General features: G+C 46.5%; 1 protein-coding gene across 2 annotated transcripts in view; it reads right to left on the minus strand.

Annotated features, from left to right (window-relative positions):
• Positions 1 to 368: 368 nt before the first annotated feature.
• The window catches only part of Tinag (tubulointerstitial nephritis antigen), a 40540-nt gene continuing 22838 nt past the window's right edge, over positions 369 to 18070 (minus strand). For both annotated transcript variants that reach the window (XM_013019224.1, XM_013019223.1), the window contains exons 10-11: positions 5843 to 5888; positions 369 to 744 (exon numbers count right to left, since the gene is read on the minus strand). In XM_013019224.1, coding sequence (XP_012874678.1) covers positions 607 to 744; positions 5843 to 5888 — 184 coding nt within the window. In that variant the 3' untranslated portion in view covers positions 369 to 606. The remainder of the gene's footprint in view (positions 745 to 5842; positions 5889 to 18070) is intronic.

Consider the following 18070-nt stretch of genomic DNA (forward strand, 5'->3'; position numbering starts at 1 on the left):
TTAACCAATAGAAAGCTGTGTGATGGTGTCTGCCTGTCACCCAACTCTGCAAGAAGTTACCTGCCTGCGTGGAAAGTAGCAGAAAGCAAATGAGCAAAGGCAGGTGCACGGGGCCACGGGGTGTGGCTCAAGTGGCCCAGGGAGGGCGGGGCGCAAGTGTGAGGCTGTGAGTTCACACGCCAGGGAAATGAAAGGTGAGCTGGGCTGAGCCGGCCCAAAAGGGGCCCCTGGCGGGCGCCCAGCTCACTTCCATCCTGGGCAGCCCCGGGAGTGCCGGGAAGACCGCAGCACCTCGGGAAGAGAGCACACCAGCTTCCCGCACACCTGCCACGCTCTCCACAGACAGCAAGGCAGACGGGACACTCACGTGAGAAAATCACCCACGACCCGCGAGCTTCAAAGGCATCAGCCCCTCCGCTGCCTTTTATTCGTGTTCTCACAAACTCAGAAGTGGAAGGGAAGCCCAAGAGTCGAACCCGGGCAAAACAAGAAGATGGACGCTGTCAACGCACCCCGGGACACAGCGCGGCTGAAGTCGCCGTGAGACCCGCCCAGGTGCTTGGCCTGCAGCCCTGGACGGTGGACACAGACGGCGGACACAGACGGCTACGGCTCCTGGTCGGAACGCGCCAGTTGACCCCATGCGGCAATGATGAGCTTCTCAATATCAGACTCATTGACGCCGCGGAGAATCCTAAAATAGCCATTCTCTCCCCAAGACTTTCCCCAGGAATTGGCAGCGATCTGCAAGAAAAACAAAAAGTACAAGTGCTGAGGATCACACGTTGAATTTTATTTTTACTCCTGCCCATAAAAATCCAGGAAATTCATAGACAGCTTCAGCTGACTTTCACTTATTATAGGCTCTATTATTTAAAAACCTAAGTATTTTCTAAATAAACAACTTACATTCCATTAATACACGAAGCGTGGAGACCCTGGCAATAGCCCACACTGTGAGCTAACCATGAGTGTTTGAAATGCTGAGCCAGAGATGCTCACAAGCTAGAGCTGCAGACGTCGGCTACACAGCCAAGCCTGCTCTAGGTACAGGAAGACCAATGGCTATCTGTGACTCTGTGTTTAGACAACATAACATCTAATGGGAGATGGCCAACATCCGCCATGTGTCAAGGTGGAAATGTAAGCTTCTGGAAGGGTGAGGCCCCTGGAGCTGTATCTCACTTGTCTGGATGGCTCAGGAAGATGTGGAAGAACTTCCACAGGGCAATTGTGTGTTTTCATTACATTGTTCTTGTGGGTGGGATAGCTTGACTTAAGGGGTCAAAACCAGAGGCAGGAGACCAGCAGACAGCTTTGTTGGGTTAAGTTTGATTTCAGATGTTTGTTGTGTGCTGGTGCGAGGGTTTGCACTCAGGGCCTGAGCGCTGTTCCTGAGCTTTTCCACTCAAGGCTGTCGCTCTACCACTTGAGCTCCACGTGCGGCTTGTTGGCTGACTGGAGATACGAGTGTCCTGGACATTCCTTTCCTGCGCTGGCTCTGAACCTCAGCCCACCAGCCTCCCACTAGCTTCACACTTTGGACCAGGGTCTTGCCCGCAGCCCACCCTGGTCTAGAGCGTAGATTCTCCTGCCCCCACTTCCCAAGTTCGAGGGCTACAGACACGTGCCCCTGTGCTTGGCTGTTTGGAGGGTCTCCCAAGGAATGTTCCTATTGAGTCACCCACCCAGGTCCAGGAAAGAATACTCGACGGATCTTCAGAAAGCAAGAGCCACAGAATTAGACTTTCTCCTCTTGTTCTTTTTAAACAATAAGGATGATTGGAGTTGGGATGGGTCCAGAAGAACACATGGATCTCATGCCTGAGTAAGTTCATAGTGACTCTGCGATCTTAATGGAGCAAGGAGAGGGAGACTCGGGGAGCTGGAGGGGTGGGGGGGGGGCAGGCCGGTGACCACAGCGAGGTAAAGTGGACAAGCCCGGAAACGAGACGCTTCGCAGCCGCAGCCACCACGCTCGGCTGTGGCCCTGTCCGTGGGTCCTCCCGCAAGCCAGGCTGACCCTCAGGCCTCAGAGCTGTGCTCACAGCCGCTGGAGGAGCAGCGATTTACCACCCGCAGGTTCTTCACCTCCTCGGCCAGCCCTGACACCCTAAAGACCAACCTCAAAGACGTGTGTCATTGTGAATTCCACTTACAACATCAAAGACAAATGGGGCGTGGCTGGAAATGAGTGCACACACAGGTGTGTAGGAGTCTTAGCACCGGCGATCTGAACTGAACTCGACTTTCCATATCATGTCAGGCCCATTACATCCATACGCTAGATTACACGTGTGTATAGTATCCAACCACATAGATGTGTAATGCGCATGTCTGTGCATACACACAACCACACATGTGTATGTATGTGTATATATGTGTGTGTGCATGACACATATGTATACACACACAAGGCTACAAAGTCAAACAATGTTAGTCACAAGCTCACTTTTTTTTTCTGTCAGTCGTGGATCTTGAACTCTGGGCCTGGGCGCTGTCCCTCAGCTCTTTAGCTCAAAGCTAGCACTCTACCACTTGAGCCACAGTGCCACTTCCGGCTTTTTCTGCTTATGTGGTGCTGAGGAATGGAACCCAGGGCCTCATGCATGCAAGGCAAGCGCTCTACCACTGAGCCACCTTCCCAGCCCACAAGCTCACTTCTAAAAGGCCTAATACTTTAAAATTCACAGCGCCATGATACATAGCCCTGTACCCACCCTCATTTGCATAGCTGAAGATTATTCACACTCCTAATTTCATCATTAGATCTTTGGTGAACCTGAGAAGTGTCTGTGAGAGTTTTCTTCAAGCAAGTGCAAATTTCCATGCTAATGAGAACCACGCAGAGGTGGAGAAGAAAGGCGATGTAATTAGAGAAGGCGGGTCTCTGTAAATTAGCCAGGACCCCTGCAAAGCGGCTCCTGTTTTGTAATTCACCTTATCCTTCCTCCTCTTCTGTCCTCACCCACTTTGCTGCTTTTAAATGTCTACATTTGCTTGCACTTAATTACAAAACTTTTTGCTCTGAGCCTTGGGCTCTGTGCTTTAAGTGTCCAAGTTAGCACATCTATTCATGGGTTAGTGAAGTTTATAATCTCCACCTAAACCAAGACGTGAGCCACGCATAGAGCCCCTCCACGCACAGATCACCTGCCCACCTCCTGACGGGAGACAGCCTGGTAGAATGACAATACACCCAGAAGCCTGGCTGAGTACGCTTTCTTATTTCTTAGAGTTGGTGGGATTTTCACCATGCACAATCATATTCCCTGCGGACACAGTCATGGCATTTCTTATCCGATGGTCCCCCTTTCCCGTTCCCGCCGTGCCCTGCCCGTGGCTCTCCACACGCTGCTCACCAGGCAGCTAGTGCTCTCCTTGCCCGGGAGGAAGGCAGCCTGGGCTGTAAGGACGCGGCGTTTGCTGTGCGGATCTGCGGGACAGACTTCGTAAGGAAATGGAGGCGCTGGAGCGTTTCTCCATCACTGAGATTTCAGGTAGTGAATGGTGAACGGGTTCGGATTCACCCTCACCCCACACACACACACCCGGATTCCAGTCCCTGAGCAAGCGTGCGCCTGGCCTGTGTAATTTCCCACCCCCTGGAGGTAGACAGGATGGAATCAGAACACAGCACGGCCTGGCCAGGCTCCTGGGTGTCACCCAGTGAGACGAACAGCATGCTGCTCTTCACCACGCTTGACTCAGGATTGGAGGCTCGGGGCACGTTTATTGTAACACAGGACCGTGCTGTCAGGCTGTCTGTAAATATCTAGACATCTTCAGGAGAGTGTGGGAAAATGAAGCTTATCGGGTTTCTCGGAGGTTTGCAGAGTCCTAAACTCTTCAAAAAATGCACAGAATGCAGAGATCAGGAATGCGTGCTTTCACTTCTTCTAGAAATAATTGCTCTTTGCCCACCCCGGGAGGTGACCCTACAGACAGCCCTTTTCCAGCTAAAGAATCTGATCCGAAGGGACACTGAAACCTTCTTATCTACCCCAGAGAGCCAAGCGTTAGAGTGCATGCCAGGCCCTGAACGAAGCCCCAAGGAGTAGAAGCCCTGAGACGCCTTCCCCGTACCCCCCCCGTTCCCGGGGGGCCTCACCCCAGAAGCCCTGGGACGCTCTTTTCCCCGTACCCCCTGTCTTGGGGGGGCCTCACCCCAGAAGCCCTGGGACGCTCTTTTCCCCGTACCCCCTGTCTTGGGGGGGCCTCACCCCAGAAGCCCTGGGACGCTCTCTTCCCCATACCACCCATTTCCGGGGGGCCTCACCTTTGCAAGGCAAGTCAATACTCCCCAAGTCTAACGCACAAGCCTGAGGCGGCTCAGCTCATCCAGGTGAACTCACGGGGCTTGTGTCTGTGGTTTGTTTATTTCAGTTTGACTTCTCTTTCCTTTCACTCTGCGAAAAAGATACACCTTTTGCTTGTGCACTAGAGGGAAAGTACTGCTGCCTGGCCCTCTGTTATGCCAATGTCATGGGCGTGTGTGGTTACCTGTGTGGGAGACTCACACTGACTCCAATCATGTGCAAGACACAGGCTAAGTCTGCCCTGGGAGTCTCGGCCTCTCCATCCGGTTTGGATCTCAGGGTTTCGTTTCTGGCTCAGGTGTTGTATGTGTGTGTGTAGGAGTGGGTGGGTGTGTATGCACACCCACTGTATCCATGTATGCACACGCATCCACATGGATGGATTGTAAGTACAAGGCCAGGCTGGAAATGATCAGACGAGCCAGGGAGACTTACAGAACATTTCTCAGCACATCCACTCACCCCCTCCCCACAAAGGACCACTGTGAACTCCACACAGCAAAGACCTTAGATGATCTCTAAGTATTAGTAATGAAACTGAATATCCTTCAAATTCATTTTTTAAAAAGGACAACTTAATTGTAGGTATTTTAATAACTCACATTCTCTTCCATTCTTTAATTAGTGAAAACTGTTGTTTTGTTGATTTGAAGTTTATTTCAATGAGGGAAATATTTTTAAAAGCTCCATCTAAATGTAAATATCTTCTATTTAAAAAAACTCCATTGGGGCTGGTGGTATGGCTCAGTGGTAGAGCGCTTGCCTTGCATGCATGAGGCCCTGGGTTCAATTCCTCAGCACCACATAAGCGGAAAAAAGCCTGAAGTGGCACTGTGGCTCAAGTGATAGAGCACTCGCCTGGAGCTGAAGAGCTGAGGGACAGTGCCCAGGCCCAGAGTTCAGGCCCCACAACCGACAAAAAAAAAAATCAACTATCAATCAGAAAATCATCAGTTGTGGCCACATTAGTGACTGGCTTGGGGGCACTGTCAAGTGTCTGCCTGCGTGGTGAGGGATGCTTGCAAGCTGCGTCTCCCCCACCGCTGTGACATCAAACTCACGTTACAGCTACGTATCTCTGCCTAGACTTCAGACGACTTGTGAAGAAAGATGAATGCGTAACGACTTGGAGACAATTGACACAACTCATAATTAACTGGATATTTACAACGGTACACTCCAATCTGCTTCAAAATGTCTCTTACCTATAGCATCATGCAATATTTAAGATGAGATGTTCTTTCTCCATAAAGATGTATATTTTAATGATACAAGGACCATTTAGCTTTTAAAATATATATGTGTGTACATTATGCTATTGATAAGATACAACATTAATGTCACAGCCATCACACATTTGTTGATCTATATGGGGGGGGAAGGAAAGTCTAAGATTTACTTGAACATAGATGTCAAGACAGTCCTGTTGATGCTCAATCAATATGGAAAAACAAAAACTGCTCATCTCTTACCATCTAAACTCATTCTTCCCTTACACGTTAACTAACAGAAGGGATACATACCCAGAACTTTTCTTTCTTCCCTTGTGCGCCTCTCAGTGTGCCCCATCTACAAATAATAAGTGATAACCATCGTGAATATCGGGGTAAAGGTGTTTATTTGCGTTTCACTTTTCCTTCTCTTCCAGCCCTGCCCCGCAGCAGTGACACATCATCATCTTCTGCTTCCATGCCACATTATTTATATTCACAGAAGAGACTCATCTATAAGGAGGACGCAAACGGACGTGAATCTTATTGACAGAGACAGAGACACCTGCAGACAGCTCAGCTAGGCATCTTACTGTTCTGGAAAGATACTATCTTGCTAGGCCGGTGCTCTACCACTTGAGCCACATGGAATGCAGTCAAGAAAATCAATGCGTACCCTCGTGAAGCAAGAAACTCGAGCAAAGGGGTGGGGTTGGGAGGGATGGAGGAGAACAGTGTGACGTGGAGAGAGATGCACTCTAGTGTTAAGACTGCCTCCAGGAATGGCGACTCTTTTTGTACAACTACTTAAAAGATAATAAAAGATACTGTCTTTAAAACTTGTCCTCGGAGACGCTACCCTAAATGAAATAATCTAAGACTACTGACAAAGGTCACAATTTAAATGCGGATAATTACTAGAAATGGGGGCATTTTACACAAACATATTCTTATATTCAGAGCATTTGACGATGCAACAATGTATCAAGTTTCTGTAATCTCTTGAATGTATGGAAATCAAATGCTAGATTCCCCGGACTGGCCTCATTTCATGAAGCACGCTGAAGAACTTGAACCTATAATACATTTTCTGTTAAGGAGACCAGTAAGGTAGGAATTCTTCGCACGTTCTATTTGCTGAGAAACTCAAACATCAAGTTCCTCTTCACAGGTTGCGTGGCTCCTTCACTCAGAAACACATCACAGACCCAGCCGCAGCGATCTCAGACTGCATCAGCTTTACAAGGAAGAAAGGCCTCAACCCTGCCTCGCCCGGCTAGATCCAGATTAGAGTTCATTCTCCGCCTGCCACCTGACCTGTCCCATATTGGCATACGAGGCCCATTCCGACAGCCAGTGCTGACCAGAGCTGGCAGTGACGGGGGAATGCCGGCGAATGTGATGAAGGGGGCGTCAACGGTGATGAGAGACCTCCGGGCCCCCTCACCATATTCCCTCCTTAAGCAAAACACACATCAAGCCAGGATCCACTACGTTTAAGATCAAATGCACTTCCTGATTGGCCCTTCCACCAGAGGCTCGTGTGCCTTTTGCTTCCTGACAGATGGATGGAGATGTCTGAACGATGGTTTTGCAGTAAATATCACAGGGGATGGTGTACACGTGCCGGTGGTGACTCCTCTAGCCATTCCCCTAACACGCCCCACACTCCACTCCCACCACTCCGTCTATCAAGAGGCAAAAGGCATGCCAACAGCATCTCATCTGGAAACCGGCCTGAAAGAAGAAATATGACAGGAAAGGATGGATGACTGCGCTCTGTTTGTGACATTACCAGAATGATCTGCTACCTGACGGAGGGAGCGGGCCCTCTGCATTCTGTATATTGGCAGATGTGTGCTCAAAGGTGCAAAATCACATGAAGTGCACTGGTGAGCAAAGCAGATGCAAAGACATCATCCATCACTGTCAATTATAACTAAGAGGGGAAGTAGGACCATCTTTTACGGGAGGAACGCAGCCCTTCGTCGCGAAGAACAGAGATGACATTCTCATCAAAGCACAGCACTTGGAGGGAGACGCAGGGTTGAGGGCTACTCCACCACAGGTTAGCCAAATGTAGCTCACCTGTACATCGCCAGCAAGGACGACCAACTACCGTGGGACCTTTTGCTTTAAGGGAGAACCTCACCTCACTGGTGTCAGGAAGACAAATGGCTGTTTGCCTCCTCGTGGAATCACAGAGCAGGAAGGAGACCACCGTGACAGCGGCTCTCCACGGGGTGGATCTGGCCCGAGAACTGCTTTGCTGAGTGGAATTTTATGGAACATTCCTCCTCTTTCATTTAAATATTTCAGTAAGTTGGCTCATTGCAGAGTTGGACGCTCAAGACCCCATGGCCCACCAAGATAATAGGACTTTAACCTGATTTCTTCACAGACAAGAAAAGCAAGGCCCATAGAGATCAATAACACTTCAACAGTAGATGCCACTGGTGTCTAAAAGGCATTTAATAATGCAAGCCACAATAGCAGAATAATGCAAATAATACAGTAATGACCTGAAGAAAGAAGGAAAGTCTCAGGTCGATGAAGTCATAACCACAAAGAAGAGCACGGTACGAGTGAAGGCAGCCGGGTCTTGGAGCACCGCCAGAGTCACGAGGGGTCTGAAGGAGGAGGCTTGCACACAGACGCGGAGGCTGGGGCGGGGGTAGTTAGAAAGCGGATGGGTTGGGAAGCGGAGGTGTGTGCCGTTGGCACGGGGAACGGGGAACAGTCAGATGATCACAAAATGTATTCTCACGGGGCCCATCCAGAGGTTTAATCTGAAGCACGAGCACGCTTGTGACTGTGACTGCGGGAGTCACACTTAATACATCTATTTGCAGATGAAAATAAGCCACAGGTGTCACTTACAGCACAGGTAACAGGCATCAATGGCAGAATGTGAGTGTTTCTCTTTTTGACAATTTCCTTTTTTCTTATTGGCTCACAGACTGGCTGACCTTCTCTTTGGCCTTACTAAAGTGATACGTACTATCCCAGATACTTTCAAGCAGTCAAGACATTGTCGATTTCCACAGCTACACATTCTTTTCAACAGAAACTTCCCATGTGTCATCCCTGTATCTGAACTATCATACATATGATAAAATCTGCAACATAGAAATACATATCATTTATACATAACTGTCATGTACATGGTAGTTCGGAAGAATACATGTTATGTGCAAGAATATTTTTAGAGCCAGGATCAAATCCTAATCCGAGATTCTGAAAGGTACTCCTGTATTATGTGCTACACAGAGACACGGAGGAAAACTCTGCAGGGCCTCCTTCTTCAAGGCAGCTGACCCATTGCCTAGTTGACAGAAATAACTGACTATGCTTCTAACTTCTGAGGCCCCACCCACCGCTGAACACTGAGACCCCCCCAATCTCTGCATGTTTAGACAGGCATGCCCCCGTATCTCCACATGAGCTACACTGTGATTACAAGCCTGACAGAAACACTTCCCAAAGAGGTGTTAGATTTAAGCCAGAATCAACAAAAAGAACTTATAAAAGTAGTTGAAGAGGATAGCATTGTACCAAGGGTGAATGAGATTCCATCTCGGCCGCCCGTAGCAAAGGGCTGGGGACACGAGCACTGCGTGTGGCCATTGACAACACCACCCAAGCATCTCCTCCACCTTCGTGGCGACCTGACTCCCAAGTTCTCTGCTGATACAGGAAATTATCTGCAGTCAATTTCAACAGGTGAGTCATTGGTTCATGAGCAGTGTTTCCCAACTAGGAATTTATTATGTTTAACCACAGTGATTTTATATAATCTAGTGGTTCAGGAATAAATGAGCTAATTTGGCTCTCTTGGTACAGATAGAATTCTATTATCTAAGATCATAAAGAATTTTAGTGTATTGTTCTCAAATGAATGAATTGTTTTATTTTTCTATACTCACATTTCTCTTTTCATCCTTATATATTTGCTTATGTTCTCAAAATAACCTAGGTTCTAAATAGTAATTGAAAAATAATGGTAAAAGCAACAGCTCTTCATAAGTTAATAGCTACCATATTTAGAATCATGTATTAAGAATGTATTAAAAATAATTATGAAAATAGATTCCTACTAATAAATAATTGGAGAAAGCATAAACTTTAAAAATGAAAGAAAACATATAATGAGCAATCTACTAGGTAGAGAATATACTGTCACATTTAATACTGGCAACAGGAAAAGGAGAACAGTATTGTGATCTCAATGCAAGAACTGAGAAATCTGAGCTGTGGAAAGAAAGATCAGGCATTTGTACCGGAGCCACGCCTTGAGACTGAATACAACAGTGCATTACAATCAGGAGGAGTACTGTTCTTCACTTGAATCCACGCTCTCTCTCTGTCTCACATATACACACCATGTTTTACATGCCATATTTTCTTTTGTCTGTAGTGGGGCTTGAACCAGGGACCTGGGTAATTTTTCATCCTAAGCTAGCACTCTACCACTTGAGCCACAGCACCACTCCCAGTTTTCTGGTGGTTTACTGGAGATAAGAGTCTCGTGGACTTTCCTGCCCGGGCTGGCTTTGAGCTCTGATCCTCAGATCTCAGCCTCCTGCGTAGCTAGGATGACAGGCGTGAGCCGCCAGCACCTGGCTTTCATACCACATTTTAACACCTGAGAAGCTGAGAAGCTGGCTTTCTGAGCTGTTGCCGGGTGTGGTTTTGACATGTCCTCTGAACAGGGGTGACAGCTTTGCACAGATCTAGCCATCGAATGAGATGACAAGCCGTGAACGGCCCACGTCAGACCACAGAAACCCAGCACAGCACAAAGCATCTTGTCAGCTTGACTCAGTGCTGACAGACCAGACAACAGGGTTCATCGGCTCTGAAAACAGACAGGGAAACATAAACCCCATTTGTCAATGCCATCCGCCCTGGGGCGTCCACATGCTCGCTCCAGTCGGGGAGATCTCCTGCAGCCCCCCCCCTCCGGGACCTGTACGCAGCTTTGCTGCCTGACCCACGGTCAGCGGCATCCAACAGAGGGGCGGTCTACTGCCTCTAACTCACGCTGCCCACCGCACCTCCAGTGCCTAACAGCGCTGGCACACGAGCAATAACATATATTAAAAAGTGAGGTGACAATCAATCTGAGAAGTGTCTAAATGAATTAAAGGATTGCACTTTATCTATTTATTTATTGCTTTCTGGTAAGGTTCAGATCAAATTTTTCAGGAGATACGATCTAGCTCAAACAATTTGTGCAGCATTCTGCACTGCCCACCCCCACCCCTTCCTGCTTTCACAGACCTCTCACTCCCCGAACTGTGTGAAGTGCAGTCCTCCAGTGTTCTCCTTCCCCTGGGCAGCACCACCAACCACTCTTATCCTGGTGACCTTCAAATGTTACTTTTCTTCAGGGTTTGGCCTTGAACTACCATCTTGCCATATTCTTTCCCATGAACTCCTAAATATTTCCAGGACTTTCACCACCATCTCAGTGCTGATCATATTCACAGGCTTGGATCTGAAGTCTTAAAGTCCATTTTTAACATATACAGTATGTGTCACATATATTATAAATACAATTGCATACTGGATGTTTCACTTAAACATGTTCAGAAGTTCCAGACGCCACCTAGATAGAAATGCTAGTTTCTCCTTACAAACTATAAACACCAAAAAAAAGCTGAACTCAAGAAAAATCACATATCTACTAGATTACTTTTACTATCCAAAAGACTAAACATTATTTTCAAATGCATAATATCTTTGTAAGTACATTGTGCATATGCTTCTATGTAGGTTTCAAATGTGTAATGAAAACTTGCCCAGAACACCAAAACCATGAAATCTTTCTCTGGCTCAGTTTCCCTTAAGAAAAATCAAGGAATTATATTTAACTGTACATGTGTCACCTGCCCTCCAACAGAAAAGAAAGGGTATGAAAGAACTAAGTACCTTGCTGTTGAAATCCAAACACAAATTAAATGTCTGACATTATCTACACTAATTATCACATATCCATTTGCATTTGCTAAGTAACCATAGTAGAAATGTTCATTTAACTATCTTAGATTTCCCCATGCATTAAAAATCTCAAATTAAAACATCTGCTCAGAATTCACCAGAGGTTAAACATAACAGCATGAAAATTCAAGCTTAGTCTTTTGTTGTTATTCAAATAGCCAGAGATAAAAATAAATGATGCATGCAGGAAAAAAAAAGATAGAGAAGAGTAAGAAATGAGGACAAAAGTAATGGCCCCAATAAAAGCACAGCAAATCATTGTGGTACTGTCTTAAATAATAATTTGTGACTGGGAGTTCCTTGAAATTTATATGTATAGAAAATTGGAATAAAATATATTAGAAAGTCACTGCTAAAGATTATTTATGCTATTGTAAAGGGCAAGTTTCCTTACAGATATATATATATATATATAATAGATGGATTGATAGATATGAAAATACCAAACGCTATGACTACAAAATAGGCAAACAGTTTGATAATATAATTAGACACCTATTATTTAAGAAGATTGTTTTTAGTTACTTGGCAAAACTGATTCTTAAAGTATCACCACCCTGTTATTACATGGTCATGCTTTTCTCATAAGGAACTAGATTAAAATTTGAACGCAGTAAGGAACAAAAATTAGAGAATCATAAAAACATAGCATAGCATTCCCAGAGCTTGAAGCTCAACATATTTTCCATTTTCTCCAAGTGTGTGTCTTATTAAAGCCTGCATCATTTTTCTAAACACATACTGCAGTACCCTAAACATGTGCTTTGTTTTTGTGACTCTTTATGTCACCTCTGGAAATGATGAACTCAGCCTCCCTCTCCTGGCTCCCGGAGCCGAGCCGCTGGCCACTCTGCAGAAAGCACACACCAGGGGGCAGAATGCCGGGGAGAGGCAATCCCTTCCGATTCTCAGAAACCTCTGGACAGCAGCAAACCACTTCTGCTCTCCTTACATCTCTAACAACGCCTTCCTCCCACGAACCTCCCTCTTTGAAGGATAACTTGGCCGTACGTCTGCAAGACAAAGTCTGATAGAAAATGTCGCTCAGCTTTGACTGGATGAGCAGAGCTGCCGCACGTTCCCTGTAAGACCAGCCTCGCCGCAGGTTCTCTGGATTTCTTTCAGCATTCCAGCTTCTAAAAACTCCTACACCAATGACAGTGTTGTTTTATTTTAAACACACTGCCTCTGGCCCTATCTCCTCTGTTCCTACTCCATTAGGAGACGGTAGATTTTCTCCTGACTTACTCTCAGTCTACTTCTTAGCTCTATGCAGCCCTGCGTTCACATGTAGCTGTGTGCACAGTGTCGGGAAAGAGGTTTTAGATCCTGCTCCCCCTGCCTAGCACTCAACACAGAACCAGCACTTTCCAGGACTTTAATAATAATTTATTTAATAATAATTTCCAGCTTTTAATATCTGCTGAACACAGAAAATGAAAACTTAGATCATTTTACTGATGCCCCATTTTAATTCATATAAAATTTGCATCAAAGTTTACAGAAATTTCTGAGGTTTTTTTTCCTCTGATACTTCCCTCAACCTAGATTTCTTCGGCCTGGCTAGTTTCTACCATTCTGTGTTGGAATTTTGGTGTATTTGGTGGAGGGGGTTCAATTAAATTTAAAAAAAGAAACAGCAGTTATTCACAGCCCACTTAGAAAACTTCTGCTTTAATTATATTGTTTGTTTTCCTTCCATGCTTTATTCACAAGAGTTTGTCTCCTTGTCCCCAGAAAACCACTGAATATTTATAAATAAAAATCTTGGCATTTTTGACACCCCAAATGCGCGCACGCGTGCGTGCGCACACACACACACACACACACACACACACACACACACAGAGTATAGTTTCAAAGCTCTGACTCATGCAAAAATTTATAAGTAGAATATAATTTTTATGAGGGTCAGGATCGTTGTCTATTTTACTCATGAACATATCTACATCACCTAAAATAGTAGCTGACACATAGGTAGACAAAAATACTTGCTTAATAAATGCACATCTGCATACCTTCGCACCTATTTATTTAGCATGGCATTTATACCATTGGTGGTATCTACTGGTGGTATAATTCTGCTCCATAAATAGAAATGATGATGAAAAAAAGTTAACTTTTGCCCAGTGATTTCCATTAATGTGCTAAAATTTTAATCGCTGCATTTATTCAGCTGAATTCTGAGTGAGTCATGAGAATCACAGGCAAAATAAAGGAGACATTCATGCACTGCTGGTCAACTTTGGCCTAGCAATAAAGAAAGCTTAGAACTGCAAAGGAAGGGGTGACATCGTCCAAAAAGAAATGTTCTCATTACCTGACCTATGACAGTAACCCCTCTGTACATCACTCAATAGCAATAATAATGATGATAGATATTTTTATTAAGAAAGCTCAGAGCCTTTGGTTTCTGGACAAGGCTAGATGGAGGAGCATGGACTGCGGAATGTTCATGGAGAACCTCAAGCCCCGTCTCCCACTGTAACACCTCTCAATCGGAGTTTCTCAGTTTAAGCAGTGACATGTTCTTCTCGCACCAGTATGTGAAGTACTGTGCTCTTCAAAGCATTACTCCCTACATTTCTTGAAAATGACACTGTGCATTAGTCCTCCTTCTGTTCCTCGGGCTGATCACTGCATAGAAACTCACATGCATCTGTTCAAGGGAGGAAAGTCTGATAACTTTATCTTTTCCGGCAAAGGCACCAAACAACTTAAGGAGATAAATGTGTGAGGTACAATCCAGAAACACTAAGCTCTTGATAAGGAGCTTTAACTTGCACGAGCTATTTGATTATTCCCTATTTCACTGATGCATTCATTTCTCAACGTCCTAATAACCTAAGAGGGGACCACTAATGGAAAAAATGAATTAAAATCTTCCACTTCAGGACACCCAACAATGCCCAGACTCCTGACAAACACTGTTGTGGGAGATACACACATCCCACCAACGTAATTTGCCTACACACAAAACTGGCCTTGTTCATTGTTCGTTTTCACCCTGTGAGGTAAGTTTGTTTCTCTAGGTGCAAAAGAGAAGGAACACCTTCCTGTGACTGATGTGTTTCTTGTGGGGAATCCACAAGCAAGTGTGGCTACATGCAAACACATTTATATCTTGTCCAAATTCAGCGTGAAGGTAAATAGGCACTAAGTGAAGAAAAGGTGACATGTGTGGCTAGCAGGTGCCAGAGACCACTTTCAGTAAATCAAGAGATGCCCCTCACCAACCTTGGAGTTCTTAGAGTTCTCAGAATAATAATGATTATATATATGTATATATATGCATATATATATTCACCACCTCATAGCTTGTGAGGATAATTTTTTTGCTAGCTAAAAGACATCACCGGAGAAAACCCACAAAAAATAATGATTCTGAGCTAGGAATGCTCATGCCTGTAATTCCAGTTACTCAGAAGGCCGAGGTATGAGGATGGTGGATGGAGGCTGTCCGTTAAAGATTAGTAATCACGAAGGAAGATTAGCCCCAGTCCAGGTTAAAGGTAAGTCCTTTGCTTTTTCCTAGAAAAAGCATTAAGTGTACACCAGGTGACTCCACAATATCTGTGAGCAACACAGGTGTTCTAGAGCTTCATTCTAGAGCCTCACTCCAGCGCCAGATAGAGAAAATACAGGGGTGTTCCAGAGCTTCATTCTAGAGCTTCAATCCAGTGCCAGGTAAGATATCACACACATGTTCTAGAGCTTCACTCCAGTGCCAGATACAGACATTACACCATCAACCGCAACAGCTAATGAAATCACACAGTATGTGAGAAAATGATCATTCCATGAGAGTGGAGGAAAACAGACTAGGCAACAGGGATGGAGACCAGCTGAGCAGAGGGTCAGTGATAGATTTAAAAGAGAGAACTGAGCAGGTGATAACTAACCAAGAAGAGATTCGATGGAGGAACGGGAGCTGGCCTCTGGTGGGAGGCCTTTCACACTGTAGGCTGAGGTGGGGGGGGAGAGGATGCATTCCTAATGTAAGGAGAGTGGGGAGCCGGAGCAAGAATTGGGGCCAGCAGGTCGGTCCTGTGGGAAGTTCCGGCCACTGTTCTAAGAACCTTGACTTCTGCTTCAGGTGAACCGGGAAATCATAGAAGGCGGGGCAAGCTCTGACCAAGACCTTGAGGGGAAACCCTGGTTATTTCATCCTGAAAACAGTGTCCAGGGCATTGGTAAAGACACAGACTGTGGAAAGCAGCCTCCAGTCATGAGCATGGGGGTTCAGGCGGGGACATGGGCGGGTCAGGGTGAGAATGGCCGGCAGGGCCAGCTGCGTGTGGCATGGTGGAAGGCAGCTGCGGGGAAAAGAGCAGAGAACGCTTCCCAGTTTTCCCGCCAGAAATATGAAAGTTGTCATCCACTAGATAGGGAAAACGCTGAGGCTGTTCAGCAAGTGTGAGAGAACCAGGAGCTCCGTCTGGGAATATTCGGCCTGCATCTGACAGAGGCGCCAACGAGATGGCGGATTGTGTGTGTGCGGAACTCAGGACAGAGGTCAGAGGCTCCAACGAGATGGCGGAGCGTGTGTGCGCGGAACTCAGGACACAGGTCAGAGGCACCAACGAGATGGCGGATTGTGTGTGCGCGGAACTCAGGACACAGGTCAGAGGCACCAACGAGGTGGCGGATCGTGTGTGTATACGGAACTCAGGACACAGGTCAGAGGCACCAACGAGGTGGCGGAGCGTGTGCGAGGAACTCAGGACAGAGGTCAGAGGCTCCAACGAGATGGCGGATTGTGTGTGTGCGGAACTCAGGACACAGGTCAGAGGCACCAACGAGGTGGCGGAGCGTGTGTGTGCGGAACTCAGGACACAGGTCAGAGGCGCCAAGGAGATGGCGGAGTGTGTGTGCGCGGAACTCAGGACATAGGTCAGAGGCACCAACGAGGTGGCGGAGCGTGTGTGCGTGGAACTCAGGACAGAGGTCAGAGGCGCCAACGAGATGGTGGATTGTGTGTGTGCGAGGAACTCAGGACACAGGTCAGAGGCGCCAAGGAGATGGCGGAGCGTGTGTGCGTGGAACTCAGGACACAGGTCAGAGGCGCCAAGGAGATGGCGGAGCGTGTGTGTGCGAGGAGCTCAGGACACAGGTCAGAGGCGCCAAGGAGATGGCGGATCGTGTGTGTGCGGAGCTCAGGACAGAGGCCTGGGCTGGAAATATCATTTGGTTGGCATTGTCTTTTTCTAATGCTGAAAATAAGAAAGAGTTCCCCAGAGAATGAGTGATATAGAAGGAAGGTGCCCACACGGACAGGCGGGGGCCGCAGCCCGCAAAGGAAGGTGCCCACACGGACAGGCGGGGGCCGCAGCCCGCAAAGGCCACAGCCATTTTTTTTTGTCTGATAGGGAGAAAGATCTGGAATCTGGATTTACTGAGGTAGAGGCCATGGAATCTGTGTGATGGGGAAAGCGGGAATAAAAAGAACATGTGCAGCTTGAAGGAAACGGGTCTGGGCAGAGCTTGCAAGGAGTTGCCACAGAGGAGAGAACACAAAAGAGCTGCAGAGTGGAGAGACAAGGGCTCTGCTCTCAAACGCGGCTCAGCATACAAGTGATCCCTGAGAAGAGACATAATAGAAAATACCCAGGGCAGACTGCTGAGCAGTTCAGAGTGGTTGGGGTCTTGGGGAGAAGAACCATCTAGGCTGAGGCGGGGATGGTTCACGTGGGTAAACCCTGGCAGAAAGAGCGCCCAGTCTGCACGTGGAAAGGTGAGCTGGTAAGGCCAGGCAGGGTGTTCTGTTTACTTCAGTCTTTGCAGCGAAACAGAGCACAGAGTTATCCTCTGAGAACAGAAAGTGGAGGTACTGGGAATCCGAGGAAAACGGACACGTTTTGAGGTGATCACTTGGAGAGTGGGAGGATAGAGAGAAGGGGTTTGGAGCAGGACTTCCGGCTTGACGTCTGTCTTTGTAAATTAAGGGGAAATCAGCACAGCTCCATTTTTTTCTAGCTATGTCCTTGCGCTGCTGCAGACACAACACGAATTGATCTAGAAATGAGCTGCTGCCAAGCTCCAGTGATGAGTCAGACAAGGCATGGAAAACCCAGGCGGGGTGAGACGGGGCAGGTGTGAAGACACACCGGGGCATTTTGACTAGCTTACAGATGAATTCCGTGAAAGAAAAGCCAATGCATCCTTTTCCCCCAAACTAAGACACGCGCCATGCTCAATATAACCGCAAAAGCAGAGCCACAGTGCTGCAGGGCAAATCTACGAAAATAGACAAAAAGAAAATATCTAGAGACTCAAGGACGTGGAGAAGCAGTTTTGTATTATTGCTAATAAAAAGACTAGCAATATTGTCCTTTTCATAAAATCTTAAGTAGTTCTGCATTTCCATTTTCTAATGATACCCTTTATTTTCTCTTCCTTTCCTTCTCTCTCACACACATAATTATATTCTGTCTCTTATATCTCATATATATATATATATATATATTTACATATGTATAGATAGGTATGTGTGTGTTCTAAAATCTGAGAAAGGTTTATTTTTTCATGGCGAAATCA

This window comes from Dipodomys ordii, unplaced genomic scaffold, assembly GCF_000151885.1.
Source record: "Dipodomys ordii isolate 6190 unplaced genomic scaffold, Dord_2.0 Scaffold44, whole genome shotgun sequence".
In the NCBI taxonomy this organism is placed as follows: Eukaryota; Metazoa; Chordata; class Mammalia; order Rodentia; family Heteromyidae; genus Dipodomys; species Dipodomys ordii.